Below are 18,296 nucleotides of genomic sequence, written 5' to 3' on the forward strand. Positions count from 1 at the left end.
ATCCTTGGCACATCCAGTCTCTGCTCTCTACTGAAAGTGCAATTAGGGATGGTCAGTTACTGTCAATAGGACTGGTGGTTTCTATAAGACAAGCACAGGTCTCACAAGGAAACTAGACCAAGAGCTGTCAAACTTGTTTCACAAAATGTATCAGATTGTGACAATTGCCATTACTTCTAGCTCAGTTTGAAGTCAGACTTCTAGGCAAAAATCACACGGTCCCTGGCAGTTTAAAATGGTTGTGGATGCTTAAGACCAAAACCCTACATCTGCCTGAAAGTAGGTTTAGCATGAGCATGTAGGCTGCCAAAGAAACCAGTCACTTTGCTCCTCCTCTGATGCTGATGCACTGTGTAAACCAAGTCATGATTTGGCTTAGCACATTGTCTGAACGGGGACTCATGGTTTGTCTCACTGTAGACAAACCGCAAGCTGTAACTAAGATTTGTACTTTGGTTTACAGCTTGTTGCTCTTCTGCAGGAGAGAGACAATAAGTATTCTGCCTTTGAAAATATTAAAGCTAGCAGCTATTTGACTCCCTTTCTGTAACTGGAATATTAATAAAGTGGAAATAAGTTTTAAATGGTGCAGCAGGCATGTAAACTACCAAATACCAACTATTGCCTATCAAAACATACAGCAACTTGTCTACAGTAGCATTTTAATGTGTTTTAACTTCCAAGTTTAAGCAATACTTTTAATCATGTGTTGAGTAAAGTAATGTAAAAACTTTCTAACCGAAGCTATAAATCTTATAATATGAAAGCCAATATGTCTGCAAAATTAAAATGGTGTAGTGAAATTATGGTTTCACATCCAAGAATTTCACAGCTTGAAAAGTTTGTTTTCTTACCAAAAGGTAGGAAGTTTGGGCTTAAGTTTAGTAAGATTTACAGTCACTTCTTCAGGTTCAAAATTGGATTTGAAACTTGCTAATGTGGGAAGTCAGTGGATTTCAGATCCCCACGACACATACGTAGTTTCAACACCAGTGTTAACCCTCCATAAAGAGAACATTTCTGGAGACACAGAGACCCACAGGCATGCATATCATTATGAAGTCTCCAACTGACCTTTTATGACTAGACCTACAGCCTTATATAAATAAGAAAGTATGGAGAAGCTATAAATGACCCAATAATCACCATCTTGCCTTGCATGTTAATATACAGACACTTCTAAGGTTGAAGAGCAGGGCTACAAAGGCGGAACACAGCAGTTGTTGGTGCTAAATGTAATTACTTTGAAACAAAAGGGAGGGAACTTCAAACTTGTTCTTGGGAGGTTTGGGGTGGGTGATATCCAGTAAAACCTCAGAATAGCTCTTTTCTGCTTCCATAATACAAATACATAATAATAAACCATAATATTTCTAGAACAACACAGCATCCTAATGGCTTTCTGGAAATGAAATATATCACCCCCAAGTTTACTATTAAACATTTGGAGGATATCCGCTAGAACTGTGATTGCAATTATTAAGCACTCACTCAAATCAATATATTACAGCATAATCCTAAATACGTTTATTCAGAAGAAATTCCTGTTGTTTTCAGTGGGGCTTACTCCCAGATAAGTGTGTACACTGTTTGAGTACACCCATAGGAAATTTGCACTGATTTGTGAGGAAATTGGGGTACATGCAATTATACTTGGCTGTATGTCTTGCTAACAATCACCATGGGAAAGTTGAAACCTTGCCCACAATCCCTTGCCTCAGTTTCCCAGGACAGGTAAGTGCCTACCCCATACCTAAAAGCAAGTAAAAGCCCTATTATCTTTCATCATGGCACAAACTTCACAGCTTATACAGCTTAAAAGACAATGGTGGAACAATCTCCCCAAAGCAGCAGGTCTTTATTTGGGAGGTTATATTTCATGCAGTAGCATACAGTGCAACCCAGGTGCTGTTTTCGAGATAGCTATTCCCTTGAACGGTGTAAGCTCTTGCATGTCTAGGCCTGCAGGACCAACCATACATCCAGCCCTGCAGAGCCATGACCAAACAGCAACCTGCCTGCAAGGCCTCACCATCAGAAAGTGGCCTGGAGTACAAAGTGCCTCCCTCTTAGAAGTCCCATATACAAGAGCTCCTCAATAATGCTTTGCCTTATTCACTTATATGACCTAGTCCAGTTTCCCTCGTTAATGTTCCCCTGCACATCAATAAGAACTCTACAAAGAACAGGCAAAAGGCAGCCTCCAAAACATTGCAGCCATTGAGAAAACTATTAAATGGAAGGGAGAAAGGGCCTGACACAGTCCGCCTGCCCTGGTGCAGCAACCAAAATACCATGGATTATGACAGACAATAGGAAACCCTCAAGAGACCTCTCTTTTTAGTTCTTTGCCCTCTGATCTCACAGCTTCCCTATTTCTTTGTTAAACCATTAACACTGTAGGTCAGCTGCCCAGAACTAATCAGTCAGAACTGGATCCCCTGTTATGACTGATATAAGGTGGATATTTAACACACTGGTCAAGCCCATCCCATCTTGGGTTTTCAGTATTAACACAGTTGTCATATCCTCTCCCTTTCCCTGCTCCCCAGTTAAACTGCTTGTCCTTCTCCCCACCCTCCTCTTCTCTCTTTCTCTCTCTCACACACATCAGTACTATAAACTTTCAAATGTAACTTTCCGCAATACAACATAAATCTACACATACAACGAATCTACCAAAGTATTTGTTTTTACGCATGTGACCAACGAGTGAGAAACACAGCATTACGCACATAACACACACAAAGGTAATTAATTGAGGAAATGTGTTTGTGCAATCCATGAGTTGTCAACACAGCGGCCCTATGGCCTAGGTTCAAGCTGGCGATAGATACAGGCACACTGGAGAACAAATCCTGCTTTAAAAAACTTCCTCTTGGATGTTAATAAATAATATGAATATTATAAGATTTTTAAAAACTCACAACGTCCCTAAGATCAACACTGTGATGCCCGAGAGACCAGAAAGATTATATAACCTATTTTTATACAGAGATATATGCTCCATTCTAGTTATCAATATACAGTCTGGATCATACACACGAAAGCCCTTTTGGCAGACGGACAGGCTCTGATTACAACCAACTGGGACGGACAAAGCATAACTATATATAAGGAGGAAATTAATCCAGCTCTGTTACAGGCCACGGACTTCAAAACTTGAAACGGAGCAGGAACCATGACTCGACGTCAGGCATCTCTGAGTGTACCCCCAAAAGGACAGTGTAGGATTTGTTGTTTTTCCTTTTTCTTTTAAGGGTTTGGAGCTCCCAGCAAAGCGAGCCCTGAGAGCAGGGAAACTTGCCCCCCAAGGAAAGAGTAGCTGCCCAAGACAGGCTCCATAGACATAAAGTGGTGGATACAATGTTCTTTCCCAGAGGAAAACCGCAACAAGGCATGGCTGAAACCCGGGGGGGGCAAGGGGGTAGAAAGAAAATGGGCTCCCCCCCCCCCTTCAACTTTTCTCTTCCTAGCGTGACCAATTCCATGGGCGGGAGAAAGGGGGGGTCGAGGTTTGGGTCTGGGGGTGGATAAATATGGGAAGGGGCAGGGGGCGGGGAAACTCCCCCCGCAGCCCGGGACATCTGTGTGGTAAAAAGGGGGGCGCAATAGAGACGAATCCTCTCCTTCCTCTCCCGGAGAGTTTCCAAGGCCGGGATGGGAGCGCTCGCCCGCCCGCTTGCTTGCTTACTTACTCCGTGCTCCGTCCGGGGAAGGGTGGGAGGTGGTCCCGCCGGTGCAGCCGCTTGAGACTCTGGATCGTTTGGGTGAGGGGGGTGGAGAAAGTGACAGGGCAGCAGGAAGAGGGGGGGGGAGGCGCGGCTGGCTGGCTGGCTGGCTGAGGAATCCGCCGCGCACCGAAAGGAGCTCTAGCCGGGCGCCGAGCAAGAGCGACGGGAAAGTTTGTGCGAAGGAGGGAGGAGCAGAAACTTGGAAAGGGAGAGAAAGAAGGAGGGAGGGAAGGAAGGAGAGCAGGAGCCGCCAGCCCCCGCCCTTCTCGCCGATGGACAGCCTCCTCCTCCCGCGACCATCTCTGGGGGAGGAGACCTGAGGAAGAGGGTCGTCCCCCCACCCCGCGCCTTCGCTTTCTCGGGGGGGGGGGGTTTCTGCCGGAGGCAGGACGGGAGGGAGGCTGGGAGGAAACTGGATGCGTTTACTGGAAAAGGCTGGATCATTAGGGCCAACCACCTTCCTCTAATAAAGAGTTGGGGGGGGGAGGGAGTCTGTTTGCAAGGGGGAATCATGTCCGGTGGGTACATAAGGCGGAGTGAACTTCGTGGTCAAATGTTGAACGGGGCCCCAAAGAGTTATCTTCCTTCCCTTGAGGGAGTAATGCATGGCTTGAGACAGAGCGTTTGACTTCAGCCGCCAAGTTCCAGGTTCAAATCCCGCCTTCACTAGGAAGTTCAGCGTGTGACCCTTCGGAATGATACTTAAAACAGCCTTAGTGGGCTGTTGGGATGCGGGGCGGCGGGGTGGAGAGCGAGCGAGGTACACTATACACACTCAGGACCGAGTTCCTTGGAGGGGGGCTCGGCTCTAAAATGTACTTTTTAAAAACAGGAGAGAGATCCAGGCCTACTTTTGAATGTAGCAACAGGCGCATTTGCGCAGCACTCCAAGGCGAGTTTGCTTTCCTTGCTAGCATGCATGGGATTTGGAGGCTGCAGGTTTGGAGAACTTGGTTTGTTTTTTACTCTTGCGTGAGAGGAAGCCGTGGGATGAATGGTCTCTTTGGGGTAACTAACAGCAACCTTTCCAGAAGGGATGAGCTGAAGTTGTGGGGGCGCCCGCCTGCCCCTCTCCCAGCCGCAGCCCAGAGGAACGCCTGAGTGCGGAGGTCGTCCTGGGCAGGCAGAACCTGTCTGCGAACAGGTTGGGCGGGTGGCGACCGCCTCGTCTCTCCTTCAGCCCCGGGCAAGGAGTGGCAGGGAGAGCGCAGGGGGGCTAAGCGGCCCGCCTGCGTCGGGGGCGGGCAGAGGCCCGGCTGCACTGGGAGTCGCCCTCCGCTGGAGGAGGCGCGTTGCCGGATCTCCGACCAGCAGCCCCTCCTGCCCTGAAATCTCAGCCTCAGCGCTCGGCTGTTGACGTCACGAGCGGAGGAGCGGCCTTCTCGCTTCCCCAGCCGGCCATGGCGGCTCCTCTGCCGAGCCTCCCGCTGCAGCGACTCCTAGGGGTCACGGGGCGCCAAGGACGCCGCTCCCTCGGAACGGCTCGATTGCAAACCGACCAAGCCGCAGTCGGCAATAGAGGAAGTCGGTCAGACTTTTCAAATCTTATTTTCTTCCTCTCTTCGCCAAGGGGCGGGCTGCAGGAAACGGATCCGACATGGGGTGGGGTGGAGGGGGAAACAAAATCTCCTCGCGCGCGCGCTCCTGCTTCAGCGGCCGCCCGGCCTTTTTTCAAACGAGCGAAAAAACGCGGGTTATAAAACGCAGAGGCTTAGGAAGCGATGCGGAATTTGCGGCACACGTGCAAATGCAATCGGTTGAATGGGGCGTTTTATAAGGATTCTGGAGAACAGTCGCGCTTGGAAGAGTCGCTTTTGAAGTACTGCATTTGAGCACGAAAAAGAGGTGTCGCCACTTCGCTTTTTTTGTCCGTGTTTCTCATTACGTCCCAGCCCGTGATCGTCCCTCTTTCCGCCCTCAAGTGTCCCAGAGTCTCCTTCGCTCTCCTTGCACACCTCTGCCCGTTCTCCTTTCCAGACCCTCAGCCCGAAATTCATCTAGCCAATGCATTCCCCCCCCCCCGCTTCCTTGACACATCGCCTCATAAAACCCATCGATGAATTCTATGGAAGGCCACAGCTGACTGGAACCTGGATGCCTCCCTCGGGAATATTGCAGACCGCTTCCCCTGAACGACCAACTTTTATAAACTCGGTCCTCTTTCCCCTACAAGTGCTTTTATTTGTGGAGGCAGAAGGAAAGGCAAGCAACTAGTACTAGTATTCTTCCCACCTGCTCCATAAGAAGTAGATCATACACATACCTTCCAACATTTCTCTGATGAAAATATGGGTGTTCTGGTCAACAATAATAATTCTATTTATATCCCCCCCATCTGACTGGGTTGCCCCAACCACTTTGGCCTGCTTCTAACATATATAAAAACAGAATAAAACATCTCTGCTTATCCTCCACTTTTGAAATTCAGTTTGCTTGGAGGGGCGTCTCTTTTGCTTATGTTGTTTCTAGCTCTTGGAACAGGATCCTTCCTTGCAATGCTACTCAGACCTCTTCAGGGGCAGAGATCACAAATGGAGATTTATATAGGACATCTTCACCATCTCCTACCGGCTCAGAGGCCTTCCCCTAGTTAAGAGTCACCTCAGTGACATTGATGGGTAATAGATTAAGGATAAAGGATGCACAATCAACATGTGGAACTTGTACAATGGTCTAAGGTGTGCTCACTTAGCACCCCACATGAGGGGCAGCAGGATCACACCCACTGGTCATGCCACACTGCCATACTAACTGGTCGAGACCCATGGCAGCTGCACATTCAGCTCTAATGAGCAGAGGCCTTACGCATGCATATATAAGGGCTCCTTCATGCAGGTAGTTCTGTTTGCACCTGGGGTCCTTTGCACTAACACCAAATGTGAAGTCACTGATTACACTGGGATGGGGGGGGGGGCATGGCCAGCATGTACATTCCTCTGCCTTTCATGCATGTGATGATTGCATGGGAGGGTGTTGTGTGTGAACGCCCCATTAGTAACAGTCACTGGTTAGATAGAGGCTTTAAAAAGTTGTCTGCTCCAGGCCCCTGTCACTCATGGATCATCTCCTTTTAAATTTCAACCCATTACCCATTTAGGACATGGGTGGTGCTGTGGTCTAAACCACTGAGCACCGGTGGCTTGCCGATCAGAAGGTTGGGGATTTGAATCCCTGCGACGGGGTAAGCTCCCATTGTTCTGTCCCAGCTCCTGCCAACCTAGCAGTTCGAAAGCATGCCAATGCAAGTAGATAAATAGGTACCGCTGAGGCGGAAAGGTAAACGGCACTTCCTTGCGCTCTGGTTTCCGTTACGGTGTTCTGTTGTGCCAGAAGCGGTTTAGTCATGCTGGCCACATGACCCGGAAAGCTGTCTGTGAACAAATGCTGGCTCGATCGGCCTCAAAGCAAGATGAGCGCCGCAACCCCATAGTCGCCCTTGACTGGACTTAACTGTCCAGGGGTCCTTTACCTCTTTCTTACCTTACCATTACCTATTCAATTTTGGAATAAGATCCACTGAGTATTTACTCCTGAGGACTGCATGGTTAAAGGCACATTTCAGGTACAGGTTTTGATGTTGCTTTGGGTCAACACTCTTTTCAGAGATCCATTTTGCTTAATGGGTGCTGCTCTTTTTTCCCTTGCATTTTCAGGATCAGCTGTTTCCATTTCCAAATTATAAAATAAAAGAGCTGTATTTAATAATGCTATAAATAATATTTCCATATAGCTGCTATATCCTAGGCAAAAAATAACTACAGCTCTATAGAACTAAGTACTTTCCCCTGAATAGTTCAAAACAATTTCTTTAAAAAAACTTTACTGGATGTAAAATGCCCTTAAATTCACAGAGACAAAATTCATGATGTAATGCCAGTAAAGGATCCCTCTCCCTATTAAAAAAAGGTTGAGATTAGTTATTTGTAAGTCTGTCTGCAGCTGTTTCCAAACTATATCATTTTAATGTGATCTGTTATAAATGATGCAGTCAGTTCAAAATGCCCTAATCACCTTTCTAATCAATTAATGCCAAAAGCCAGGGTAAAGAGGTGCATCTTCAGTATTCGCCAAAAGCTGGCATATATAGTGAAGGCGCCAGATGTCTCCCAGGCCACCACCCCCAGAGCTTCTGAGGTCAGTGGAACAACCAAGAGGGTTGTTGGTTGTTGTTAGAATATGACATGGTCTGTAGGGAAAGAGGTGGTCTTTCATGTATGTGGGGACTGAGTCCTTCAGGGCTGGAATGAGCAAGGCTAAAAGCTGCAAAGGTCTGTGTGATCAGGAATACAGAAGCTGAGGGGGAAGAAACAGCAAGGCTAGGTGCTGTCAGGCAGGGAAAACCGGAGAGGTTAGGGGGAAGAAAAAGAAAGAAAGAGTCAGATGACGCTGGGAGGAGGCAGCAATACCTATTTCTCTGCTCTTTTCTAGTTTGCTATTATCGTTATGTGATTCAGGGTAAAAATTAAGGACTGAGGACTCGTCAAGTTGATCAGTCAGTATATGCTATCCCTGTGCTGTTTAAGTCCTTTTCAAAGCCAATTGCGAATTCCTCCTCTTTTTTATTTTAATAGGGCAAATGTGTGCTCTGGCTCAGAAGACGCAGAAGTATTACAGCCTTAAGGACACTAAATGTGAAGAAGTTCATGCAACAGCAGAGCACTGCTGGTGGGGGGGGGGAGGTGTGTTGCATCCACCAGTTGTTGTTTTTACGGTTAGATTTATGTTCCTGGAATGGGGAGCTCTCGGCCCCTAAAGCAATAAATAAAATGACCCCAAATGACACAGGCCAGGGTGTGGGAGTTGTGTCAGTCATCATCACCCTTCATATAACAGGCAGGATCCATTAGGTGCTCCTTTGGAATGGGAGATTACATTCTAAACGGCGGTCACAATTGCACACAACTCCTGCACTATTTGGGAAAGGATTGCCTATTTTTCCAAGTGCAAATTAGTGTGCTTTGAATGCCTAGAAAATGCAAATCGCCCAGAAAGAGAAGTGCTAGCTTGAGGGAAGACCTCAAAATCACATGCAACAAATGAGTAACAACCAGTTAGGTGTTTTTCTTATTCTGGATTCCCATAGTCAAATGGAGGTCCCCTGCATTAGAAGGTGATGCGTATTACTTCCCTTACTTCAGCTGGGTAAGCCAGCCCAACTGTGTATAGAGGCCCTCTGGCCCCTCTTTTTGCTGATGTCTACCCCAAAGTCCTGCCCTGATGACACCACTTTTGTTATTACGGTATATGCAAAGGAAATTGTGCCACCTGAGCTTCCTTCCATGCACCTTAGTATGTGGAAACACGGTGTTTCCACATGTCTAACATGGTATTTATGTTGAAGCCTTTCATCAAGGGAGGGGGCCCTCCAGGTGCTGTCAGTCTTCATCTCCCAGCATCCCTGACCATTGGCCATGCTGGCTGGGTGTGATAGGAGCTGAAGTCTATCAACAGCTTGGGGGGGGCACAGGTTATCCATCCCTGTCTTATTCCTCATGGGAAATAGGGAAAGGAAAGAGAACTTGGAAGCCAGTGCCTTTGAGGCCGTTGCAAAAATAGGGATGGCAAGGCAGCAATGAGTGGGCGAAGGAGAGGGAGTGGTAAGGTGTGAGATGTAGACACAACAAGGTCAAAAAAGAAATTAGGTCAAAGCTGTTGTCAGTATGAAGGGTTATTGTACAGAACTTCTTGTCCGCCACTTACAAACCATTGTAATTAAGTGGTGTATGAATGGCTGAAATAAAGAAGAGGCACGGACAGAATGGACTGTAACAGAGAAGGGGAACTATGGCCCTTCAGGCATGAGTTGGACTATAACTCCCATCATCCTTGACCCTTGGGCCAAGCTGGCTGGGCTTGATGGAAACTCTCATTCAGCAGCATATGGAAGGCCATGAGTTTCACATCAGTGGACTGGAACCCTAGGTAGCAATATCAACACAAGATCATTTTAAAACAACATTTGGGTTTTCTAATTTTTCAGTCTTGGTTGATCGATAACATTTATAAGTTCACCCTTCACCAAAAGGGCCCATGAGGCAAGGTGAGGTGGTGGCACGTCCAACTCCTATGCTTGTTGGCCACTGCCTCCTCCTCCAGTGTGTGCCTGCACACCCTTCTCATTGCTTTCTGGTTTTGCTGCACCCCCCCCTCCCCAATTTTCCTTCTGCAATTTGTTCTCTTTGCTGTCCTGCATTCCCTTTCCTCCCTCCACCTCTCAGGAGTCATGCCAGTTTTCTGTGATGCAGCACATGGGATATCCAATGACACCAAAGTGGGCTTCTCCCCTGACAGTCTGCTCAGCTCCTCCCTGGGATCTGAGTCAATTGTCCCACAGCCCACTGAGCCCCTTCTCAGAGTCCAGTTCTGGCACTTCCCCATTTTCCTCCTCTGCTTCAGACCAGTCCTGCCAAGATGTCTCCCATTTCAATCATGCCCCCAAAAAATGAGCGTCCCAATTTGGATCACCCGGATGTTGAAGGGTATGACATAGGACTCCTTCCCACACTTGCTGAATGGTGCAGTTAGCAGGAAGCATGGCCAGTGGGCTCAGTTGGGATGGCCAGAGCTAGCCTAAGGGGCTCTGTAGCTCCATCACATATGAGGGGATTTATCTAAAACCTCTTAGTATTAATTTCCTTGAAAAACAAACAAACAAACAAACAAACAAACACTGGTTGAAGCTGCACATGTGAAAATCTGTGTGTGTGTGTGTGAGAGAGAGAGAGAGAGAGAGAGAGAGAGAGAGAGAGAGAAAGAAATGGATTAGGCTGTTAGCAACAACAGCAATGAACAAGGCTTAGTTAGTTGGGTTAAACCCAAAAGCCATTAGCCTGCCATTAGCTCAACCTTATGCAGAAAGAGTGGGCTGAAAGTGTTGTAATAATAGGCCTTCTGGTGACAGTACCAGGACTCATCTGTTTCTCACTGATCCAGAAACACCACCCAGGCATCCTATTCCTGTCCATTACATGTCCACAGAGACAGGTTCTGGGAGTGGGATAATGCAACAACTTCCTAATTTCTTTTTTTATAACACCTTTTTATTTTGTTAATGTTCTAGTTTTGTATATCACTTCAATATTTTAAAATATTAAGCAGATTTGAAGTGTTTTAAAATACATTCATAAATAAAGTCAGGTGTGAATTTAAACGATAATGATTATTTTCAATAACAAAACGTGGAATTAAAGTTTGTCATTGCATTTTCTTCAAGTTATTTTGAGCCTTATTTAATTTCCTACACATATATCAATTCCATCCATCAAATGTGTGGCATGTTAGGGATGTGCTATTATACCATGTGTACATGTCACTTGAATAGGTCACCAGTTGGGACTTTGTGCTACTTGCCCAAACAGTGAAACTGTCAACTATGCAAGTACATATGTTGTACATATATGGAATTTATGTTGTGTAAAGCAACCCAAAGTTGAAATTGCATGCAAGCTCAGTTGTTTGCTCTTCAGCTTGAGAAGTGTAAATGTAAATGTGTGAAACCTCTAGAGGCGATGAAAACGTGCAAGACTTGAGTTGGCTTTGATTGAGATAAAAACATTAATCATATCAGTTAGTCAGTGCCCAGTCACCATCCTTTCAAATTTAAGATAATTATGCTGCATGGAAGCAACGTCAAAGCATTTGTGAAGCTGACATGATACATGTTTTCTTATATTACAGAGAATTGGGAAACAGTGCTTTAGGTGGGGAACCTGTGGCCCTCCAATGTTGTTGAAGCCCTACTCCCATCGGCCCCAGCCAGCATGACCAATGGTCAGAGATAATGGAAGCTGAAGGATTATGGATTCCTTGTTCTTGCTTTAGACGATAGAATAGAATAGAATAGAATATCTACACAACTGGACCCAGTTGTTGATAATCACTTCTTTCATATTACACATATTCATTTTAATAAGAACACACAGAAATGTCTATGCCAGATTTCCAGTCATTGCAGAGAATGAAGTGGTGCTAACTATAGTAGAAGCCAGATGAACCAGATTTCATTTTTGTTTTCTAAGCTTTCCTCTTTAAGTCAGTAATTTCACTGAGTAATACACTGCATACATCTTACTGTTTCCCTTCTTGAAGAATTACCCAGGGATGCAATATCTTGGGTTTATTTCCTAGTCTAAATGCTGCCCCAGTGAGAGATGGGTAGGAACTCGTGCGAAAACCATTTTGTTGTTTTAATCAGTTGAATATCCTGTTTTCTTTACAGAGGTATTTGGTTAAATTGAACATTCTAATCATCCTTACTGCTGTTCACTTTTGTTTGTTTTATGATAGAGTCATTAATCTGTTTATGATATTTATTGGACCTGTTTTTATGGATTCTGCTCTGTGTGTGTGTGTGTGTGTGTGTGTGTGTGTGTGTGTGTGTAATATCATTGTTCCCTGCTGTGGAATTGAAATATTCAATGAAGAGAGGGCTATAAATACTAGCACTACCACCACAAATACTGCTGCTGCTGCTGCTGCTGCTGCTGCTGCTGCTGCTGCTGCTGCTACTAAATGCACTTGTCAGATGTAACAGTGAGCACTACTACCACTGCTGCTGCTGCTATTACTGCTACTACTACTACCACTACGACTGTTAAATGCACTGATCAGACCTAACAGTGAGCATGGTGCTTGACAATGATTGTCCTTGTTGACGTCCCTGTCCAACTCCTCTTGCTTGATATATTCCTGGCTAACTCATGAGGCACTCTGTGTTTCATTTTGCCTTAATTCCTGCCATGTAGGAAGCAGCAGGAGAATAGCAGGAAGTTGCAAGAGTCAGATACTGCGAAGAGGAAGGGCACTGGCACAGACTCTTGGACAGACCAATATAGCTCTACCGTACAACCAGAAGCTATGAACACCAAATGACAGTAAAAGGTTGGCTCTGAGTTCCTGTCACTTTTCCTTGCAAAAGTAGGAGACTGCTACCTCCTTTCTTATATACCCTCACCTCCCATTTCAGTTCCTCTTTTCATAAACAAAGCCTATCCTTTGATGGCTGCTTATAAATTCAGGGATAGTAGACACTACAGAAGAAAAAACTGTGTGTGTACATCTCTCAGGGTCAGTTCATGTCATCCAAGGATAAGGGTCTCCTTGCCCTTCTTGCCTGTTTTGTCATGCAGATTTATTCACTGGCTTCCGGCAACAGTAGCCTTAGGCTGCTGGGAGGAGAAGCAGGAGGTAGCCAGAGATAGTGGTTCCGAGATCAGGTGCATGGTGGAGTGGGTTGCTAGAAAAACAATTTCTTCTAATCCATCCTGTTGTTTGGGGAGGCATTCAGAAATGAGAGTGTGCCAATTGTTTTGCCCCTGTTGAGGCTATATTTCCGAGGGAAGCTAAGCAGGATTAGGCCGAGGCGTTTCTTGGTTGGAGGAGGCAGCCATCAAGGGAAGAAAGCATCAATGGGAAGGCCAAACTGTTGCAGGAAGTGCTTGGTGGCAGTGACTCAGAAGGTGTGGTGCTCTTCTTTGTGAGTCGCTTTGTGACACTTTGCAAGAGTATCGATGAGGGCTTTGATGATTTTTTTCCAGAAGCTGCTGGGAGGATACATGTCCTCATGGGGGTTCCTGTGATGGTTTTATTTATGAATGGATGTGCTTCAATTTGGTTAGGATGCTGGAGTGGTTTAAGTACCTTCAAGCCTTATTTTTTTCTGGGTTTCAGTTGGACAGAGTGAGAGCCTTTACTTCCTGTCCTTATGCCTTTGTGTGGTGCTAATTGTGGGATGGCAGATGTCTTCTAAGCCATGATGAATCATCCAAGTAGGTGTGGAAGGAAGGTTGAAAGATGTTTTGTACATGTGAGCTGTAATTAATTGTTATTGTTAGTCTTATTAATTGCCAAAAGGAAGACACCTAGCAGGCAGAGCCTTGAAGGTTTCTGACATCTTTCCCCCTCCCCCTCCATCTTTAATATGGATCCAGTGTTGTAATAATTTACAATAACTAAGCAACTCCAGGATTAGCACTTTCCCAACCATGCTGGAAAATAGGAAGACAGATAGTGAGGGGAGGGACCCCGCTGCCCCTACAGCACAGCTGTCTGTATGTTGTTTTCCTCCACTGGACTCTCAATCTTTCTATAATGTGTCTAGTCTGACATAACCTAAGAGTGTAAAGCAGGTAAGATGATGTAAACCTAAAGAAAAAGTAATCAGGCTGTACAGAATAAGTTGAACTCGAGAAGTTCTGATACTAGAGGAAGACAAAAGGAAACTGCTTATACACAGCCAACAGAGGGGGCCTCTAGATGCAATAAGGCTAATTTGGGTTACCTGTTGGGAAATTAGGGTTACCTACATACGTGCTTTATCATAGGCAACACTTACACTTTTTAAAAATCCCTCTCCTAAACTTTCCATTTATTTATAACATTTATATGGGGACAACATTGGGAAATTAGTGCTCTCCTCCCTAGTAAAAATTCCTTTGTGCACATTACTCCTGAGTGATGAGGATGGAGAAATTATTTTGCAAGGTCTAGAAAGGTATTTGGGGATGGTTTCCCACTTCCACACCCCAGCTTCTACTCTACACACCAGTTTGTGCACCAGTAAAGTTTCCAAACTATCGCTGTTTTCAGATGGGATCCAGGCAAATTCAAGCTGCACAATTATAGTTGATTGGGAGGCCTTGTGCAATAAACCCATTTCCTCAAAAGATCAGACATTTTTCTCTAAAGAAAGTGATGGGGAAAAGCATTGGGGAGTATAGATAACACTTGTTTTGATGCAGTGTCATTTAACCTTCCCAAACACAAATGAGAATAAATGCTAATTAAATAGCCAACACGGCCTAATCTTTCTGCAAACAAATCAGGGGAAATGTTTTTTAAAATGGTCTCTTGGAATCGACTTTTGTCTTAACTAAAAAGAAGCCTAAGTATGTTTAACAGCATTTTTTAGCATTATTCCCTTGTTACCCTTGGCTTCCCATCGTAAGTTGGACTGTAAGCTTTTAGAGGACGGATCTGTACTTTGTTTTTGGTGCACTGTAAAATGCAGCAATTGCCTTTTTTTTATTACCAGCAGAATTATCTTTAGCATACAAGGAGTGTGGCTTTGTCCTCTGGTAGAATCAATAATAGAATTGTAGTATTGAAGGGGACTCCAAGGTTCATCTAGTCCAACCCCCTACAGGGCAGGGATCTCAACTAAAGCATTCATGACAGATGGCCATCCAACCTCTGCTTAAATACCTCCAATGAAGGAAAGTCCCCCACCTTCTGAGGGGGTCCGTTCCACTACCAAACAGCTCTTACCACCAGAAAGTGCTTCCTGATGTTTAGTTGGAATCTCCTGTCTTATAACTTGAATCCATTGGTTTGGGTCCTATCCTCCAGAGCAGGATAAAACAAGCTTGCTCTGTCTTTTATGTGACAGCCATTTAGATATTTGAAGATGGCTATTGTATCTCCTCTCAGTCTCTTCTTTTCCAGGCTAAACATACTGAACTCCCTCAACTGTTCTTCATAAGGCTTGGTTTTCAGACCCTTGATCATGGTTGCCCTCCTTTGCACACATTCCAGCTTGTCAATATCCTCCTTAAATTGTGGTGCCCAGAACTGGACACAGTACTCTAGGTATGGTCTGACCAAGGCAGAATAGAGCAGGACAATTATTTCTCTTGAGCAGTATACTAGACTTCTGTTGATACACCTAGAATAGCTTTAGCACTTTTTTTTTTTTGCTGCTGTTGCTGCATCACACTATTGACTCATGTTAAGCATGTTAAGCTAGATCCTTTTCACATGTACTGCTGCCCCATCTTATATTTGTGCAGCTGACAAATATAAAATCTTACATTTGTCCCTATTGAAATTCCTTTTGTTTGTTTGGGCCCAGTTCATCAAGGTCACCTTGAATCCTGATTCTGTCTTCTGCACAGAACTTTGGTGGGCCCATCCCCTTCAGCTCCCATGGCTTCACATAGATGGCACCCCTGCTTAGCAGGAAGGAGGATGGGGGCTATACTAAAATTAGCTGGCTCTGCCTGTCATTGGCTAGGCTCTACCTACTGTTTTGGCTACCTCCATTCCATCTCACTAGTCCCAATGGGCACTGGTCGCCACAGGTTTTCAGAGGTCACCCAGCTCACCCAACAATCCCACAGCAGTACTGAAAGTAAGCTGTTAGACGCCAGAGTTACAAATAACAGTGGTACCTTGGGTTACATATGCTTCAGGTTACATATGCTTCAGGTCACAGACTCCGCTAACCCAGAAATAATGCTTCGGGTTAAGAACTTTGCTTCAGGATGAGAACAGAAATCGAGCGGCGGTGGCGTGGCAGCAGCGGGAGGCCCCATTAGCTAAAGTGGTGCTTCAGGTTAAGAACAGTTTCAGGTTAAGAACGGACCTCCAGAACGAATTAAGTACTTAATCTGAGGTACCACTGTATACAAATACAAATCGAATAAATACCCCAAAAGCAACTTATACATTTACATCTAACTAATTTAGATTAGTAGCTAGGCAGACCATGATTTTTAAAATGTCAAGAAATTGGAGCTTGTCCCACCACTTACTCTTTTATTGATGGTTATCAGTGGAGAGAAAAGAAACCCCAGCATCCATGTAAAACTTCCACATGTAAATTATAAATTATCAAAGAGAACCCACCACACCACCAATAATCTAAAGAAGTCAAATTCTCCTGGGATTCAAAGAACCAAACAATGGCTAGTCTTGACTGTTAAGTATATATATATACACAGGAAGTGACTATTTGATAGCCTGAGACCATTAGCTGGTTCCAAATCCCTTGGCAGTAAGTAACTTAACAGAGACTATTTTTCCTCTGTTTTGTTTTGTAGCGTCCTAGAGTTATGGACCTTCCAGAACACTGCAGCGTAAAGCAGCTGTTTTGCTGGGGTTTGAGCACTGTTTCTTTTACAAGGCAAATGCCAAGGACATGTGTGTGCATATGGTGTTGCCAACTAAACCTACTCTGTGAATACGTGTTCGTGCTTATTGATTCTGCAAGTTCTTCTTCTTCCTCTTCTTCTTCTTCTTCTTCTTCTTCTTCTTCTTCTTCTTCTTCTTCTTCGCCCAGTTGCATGTTGGAAACATTCAGCAATACCAGTTAAGCTGTTCTTCCTGTTCACACTATCTCATTTGCTTTGCATCATCACACAAATTCTTGTCTACAGCAGACAGTCCAGATAGAAGGGGCTTTGTTTTGATTCCTCCTCTCTGGCCCAGACTCAGGACAACCTGGCCATGATGTGCTACTCGCAAGCCAGCTTCCCGTCAAAGCTGGATAGGGCGATGGCAAAAGCTTGCACAGCACACAGTGGGTAGTTGTAGTCCAGGGTGAAAGTATCATCAGCTACGCGGCCAAATTGCAAGACGATGTAGTCCACTGTAGGAAAAGAGGTGAACACACCATCATTTCAGCAGATGGACCAAAAATAGGCTCTGCTACAGTGCCATAACCCCCACCCCAAAATGAGTAATGACAACTTCTGGTCCTCTGTGCCTTCCAGTTGAAAAAGACTCTTCACCACTGGCCCAACTGTCATGAGAAGAATGGGATTCTAGAGAAAGACCCATTTCCAGAGCTGCCAAACTTTCATGCTCCCCCCTGCAAAAAAAACCCTTGTAGCATTTTTATCTTGACCAGAACCTTTTGATGTTATTATCTTGGCATAGCTACCTCCCAACATTTGAAAGAAAGTTGGATGTTCCTAAGATGTCGTCAGCAGAGGTGACTTCCCAGAGAATGCCTGAAGAGAACAGGTTTTCTACCATATGGCTTATATCTCTATTTCCAGTGCTAAGGGAGTGTGGCTCACATGGAGCTGAACAAAACCTTTTTATTCCGGACCCTCCTATTCAAATGCTAAGGAGAAAAGAACAGGATGGGACAGGGAAGAGAACAGCAGAGTTCAGGAGTTGACTGGCCACCTGCTGGGCAATGAATGCCTGCTGCTTCTTCAACAGAGCTACCAAGTAAGTACATTTCTTTTTTCCAGCTGGGTGGACAGAGCACAAGACCCAATATGTGCTGCCTCCCCCCTAGAGACCTGCCCCCTCACCAGAATTCCTAACCAAGACATTTGTGGCATTCTAGAGGTCTCTCTGACTCACTGCTTCGGTCATGACTCCCTTTGTTACCAGTGAGAGCAACAAGAAATCTGTAAAAATAACTGGGGCCCTGAGCAGGTTCTTTCTGTCCTGTAATCCTACACCCGAGACAGTAACATCCCCTGATTGGGCTGGACAGGTGACAAGCAGACAAGTCATACACTTGGCGAAATTGCTTGGCTGCCTATGTTTGTTGCTCTCGTGTGAATTCTGCAGGGTGCTCACAGCCCCATCACTCGCAAGGGGGATGGAAGTGTCAACGTTTTGTCCTCTTTTTATATCAAGAGTTGCTTCTTTGAGCATCAACCAGCGCAAGATCAAAGCACGCACATACACGAACGCACACACACGCGCGCACACACACACCACAAAAGGCTTAGGCCCAGATTCTTATAGTCACACAGCAATGTGCACATCCAATCAGATTTTTAAAGACTATGGATCCTGCTTGCATAAACTTTCAAGTTTGCA

The 18,296-nt window shown here is 45.2% G+C and overlaps 2 protein-coding genes across 10 annotated transcripts in view; both read right to left on the minus strand.

Moving 5' to 3' along the window:
• The window catches only part of TEAD3 (TEA domain transcription factor 3), a 98,114-nt gene extending 94,012 nt beyond the window's left edge, over nt 1-4,102 (minus strand). For 4 of the 6 annotated variants that reach the window (XM_083621093.1, XM_083621092.1, XM_083621091.1 and 1 more), the window contains exon 1: nt 3,699-4,008. The gene's annotated coding sequence lies outside the window, so the exon portion shown is untranslated. Of the gene's footprint in view, nt 1-3,698 lie in introns of all 6 variants that reach the window. The other 2 variants (XM_083621094.1, XM_083621095.1) reach the window with 2 other exon arrangements.
• A 12,653-nt stretch (nt 4,103-16,755) lies between these two features.
• TULP1 (TUB like protein 1) overlaps nt 16,756-18,296 on the minus strand; it is a 35,914-nt gene continuing 34,373 nt past the window's right edge. For all 4 annotated transcript variants that reach the window (XM_083617891.1, XM_083617889.1, XM_083617890.1 and 1 more), the window contains one exon: nt 16,756-17,100. In XM_083617891.1, the coding sequence (XP_083474017.1) occupies nt 16,967-17,100 (134 nt within the window). In that variant the 3' untranslated portion in view covers nt 16,756-16,966. The remainder of the gene's footprint in view (nt 17,101-18,296) is intronic.

The sequence above is a fragment of the Podarcis filfolensis genome, assembly GCF_964270895.1.
Source record: "Podarcis filfolensis genome assembly, chromosome: 6".
NCBI classification, from domain to species: domain Eukaryota; kingdom Metazoa; phylum Chordata; class Lepidosauria; order Squamata; family Lacertidae; genus Podarcis; species Podarcis filfolensis.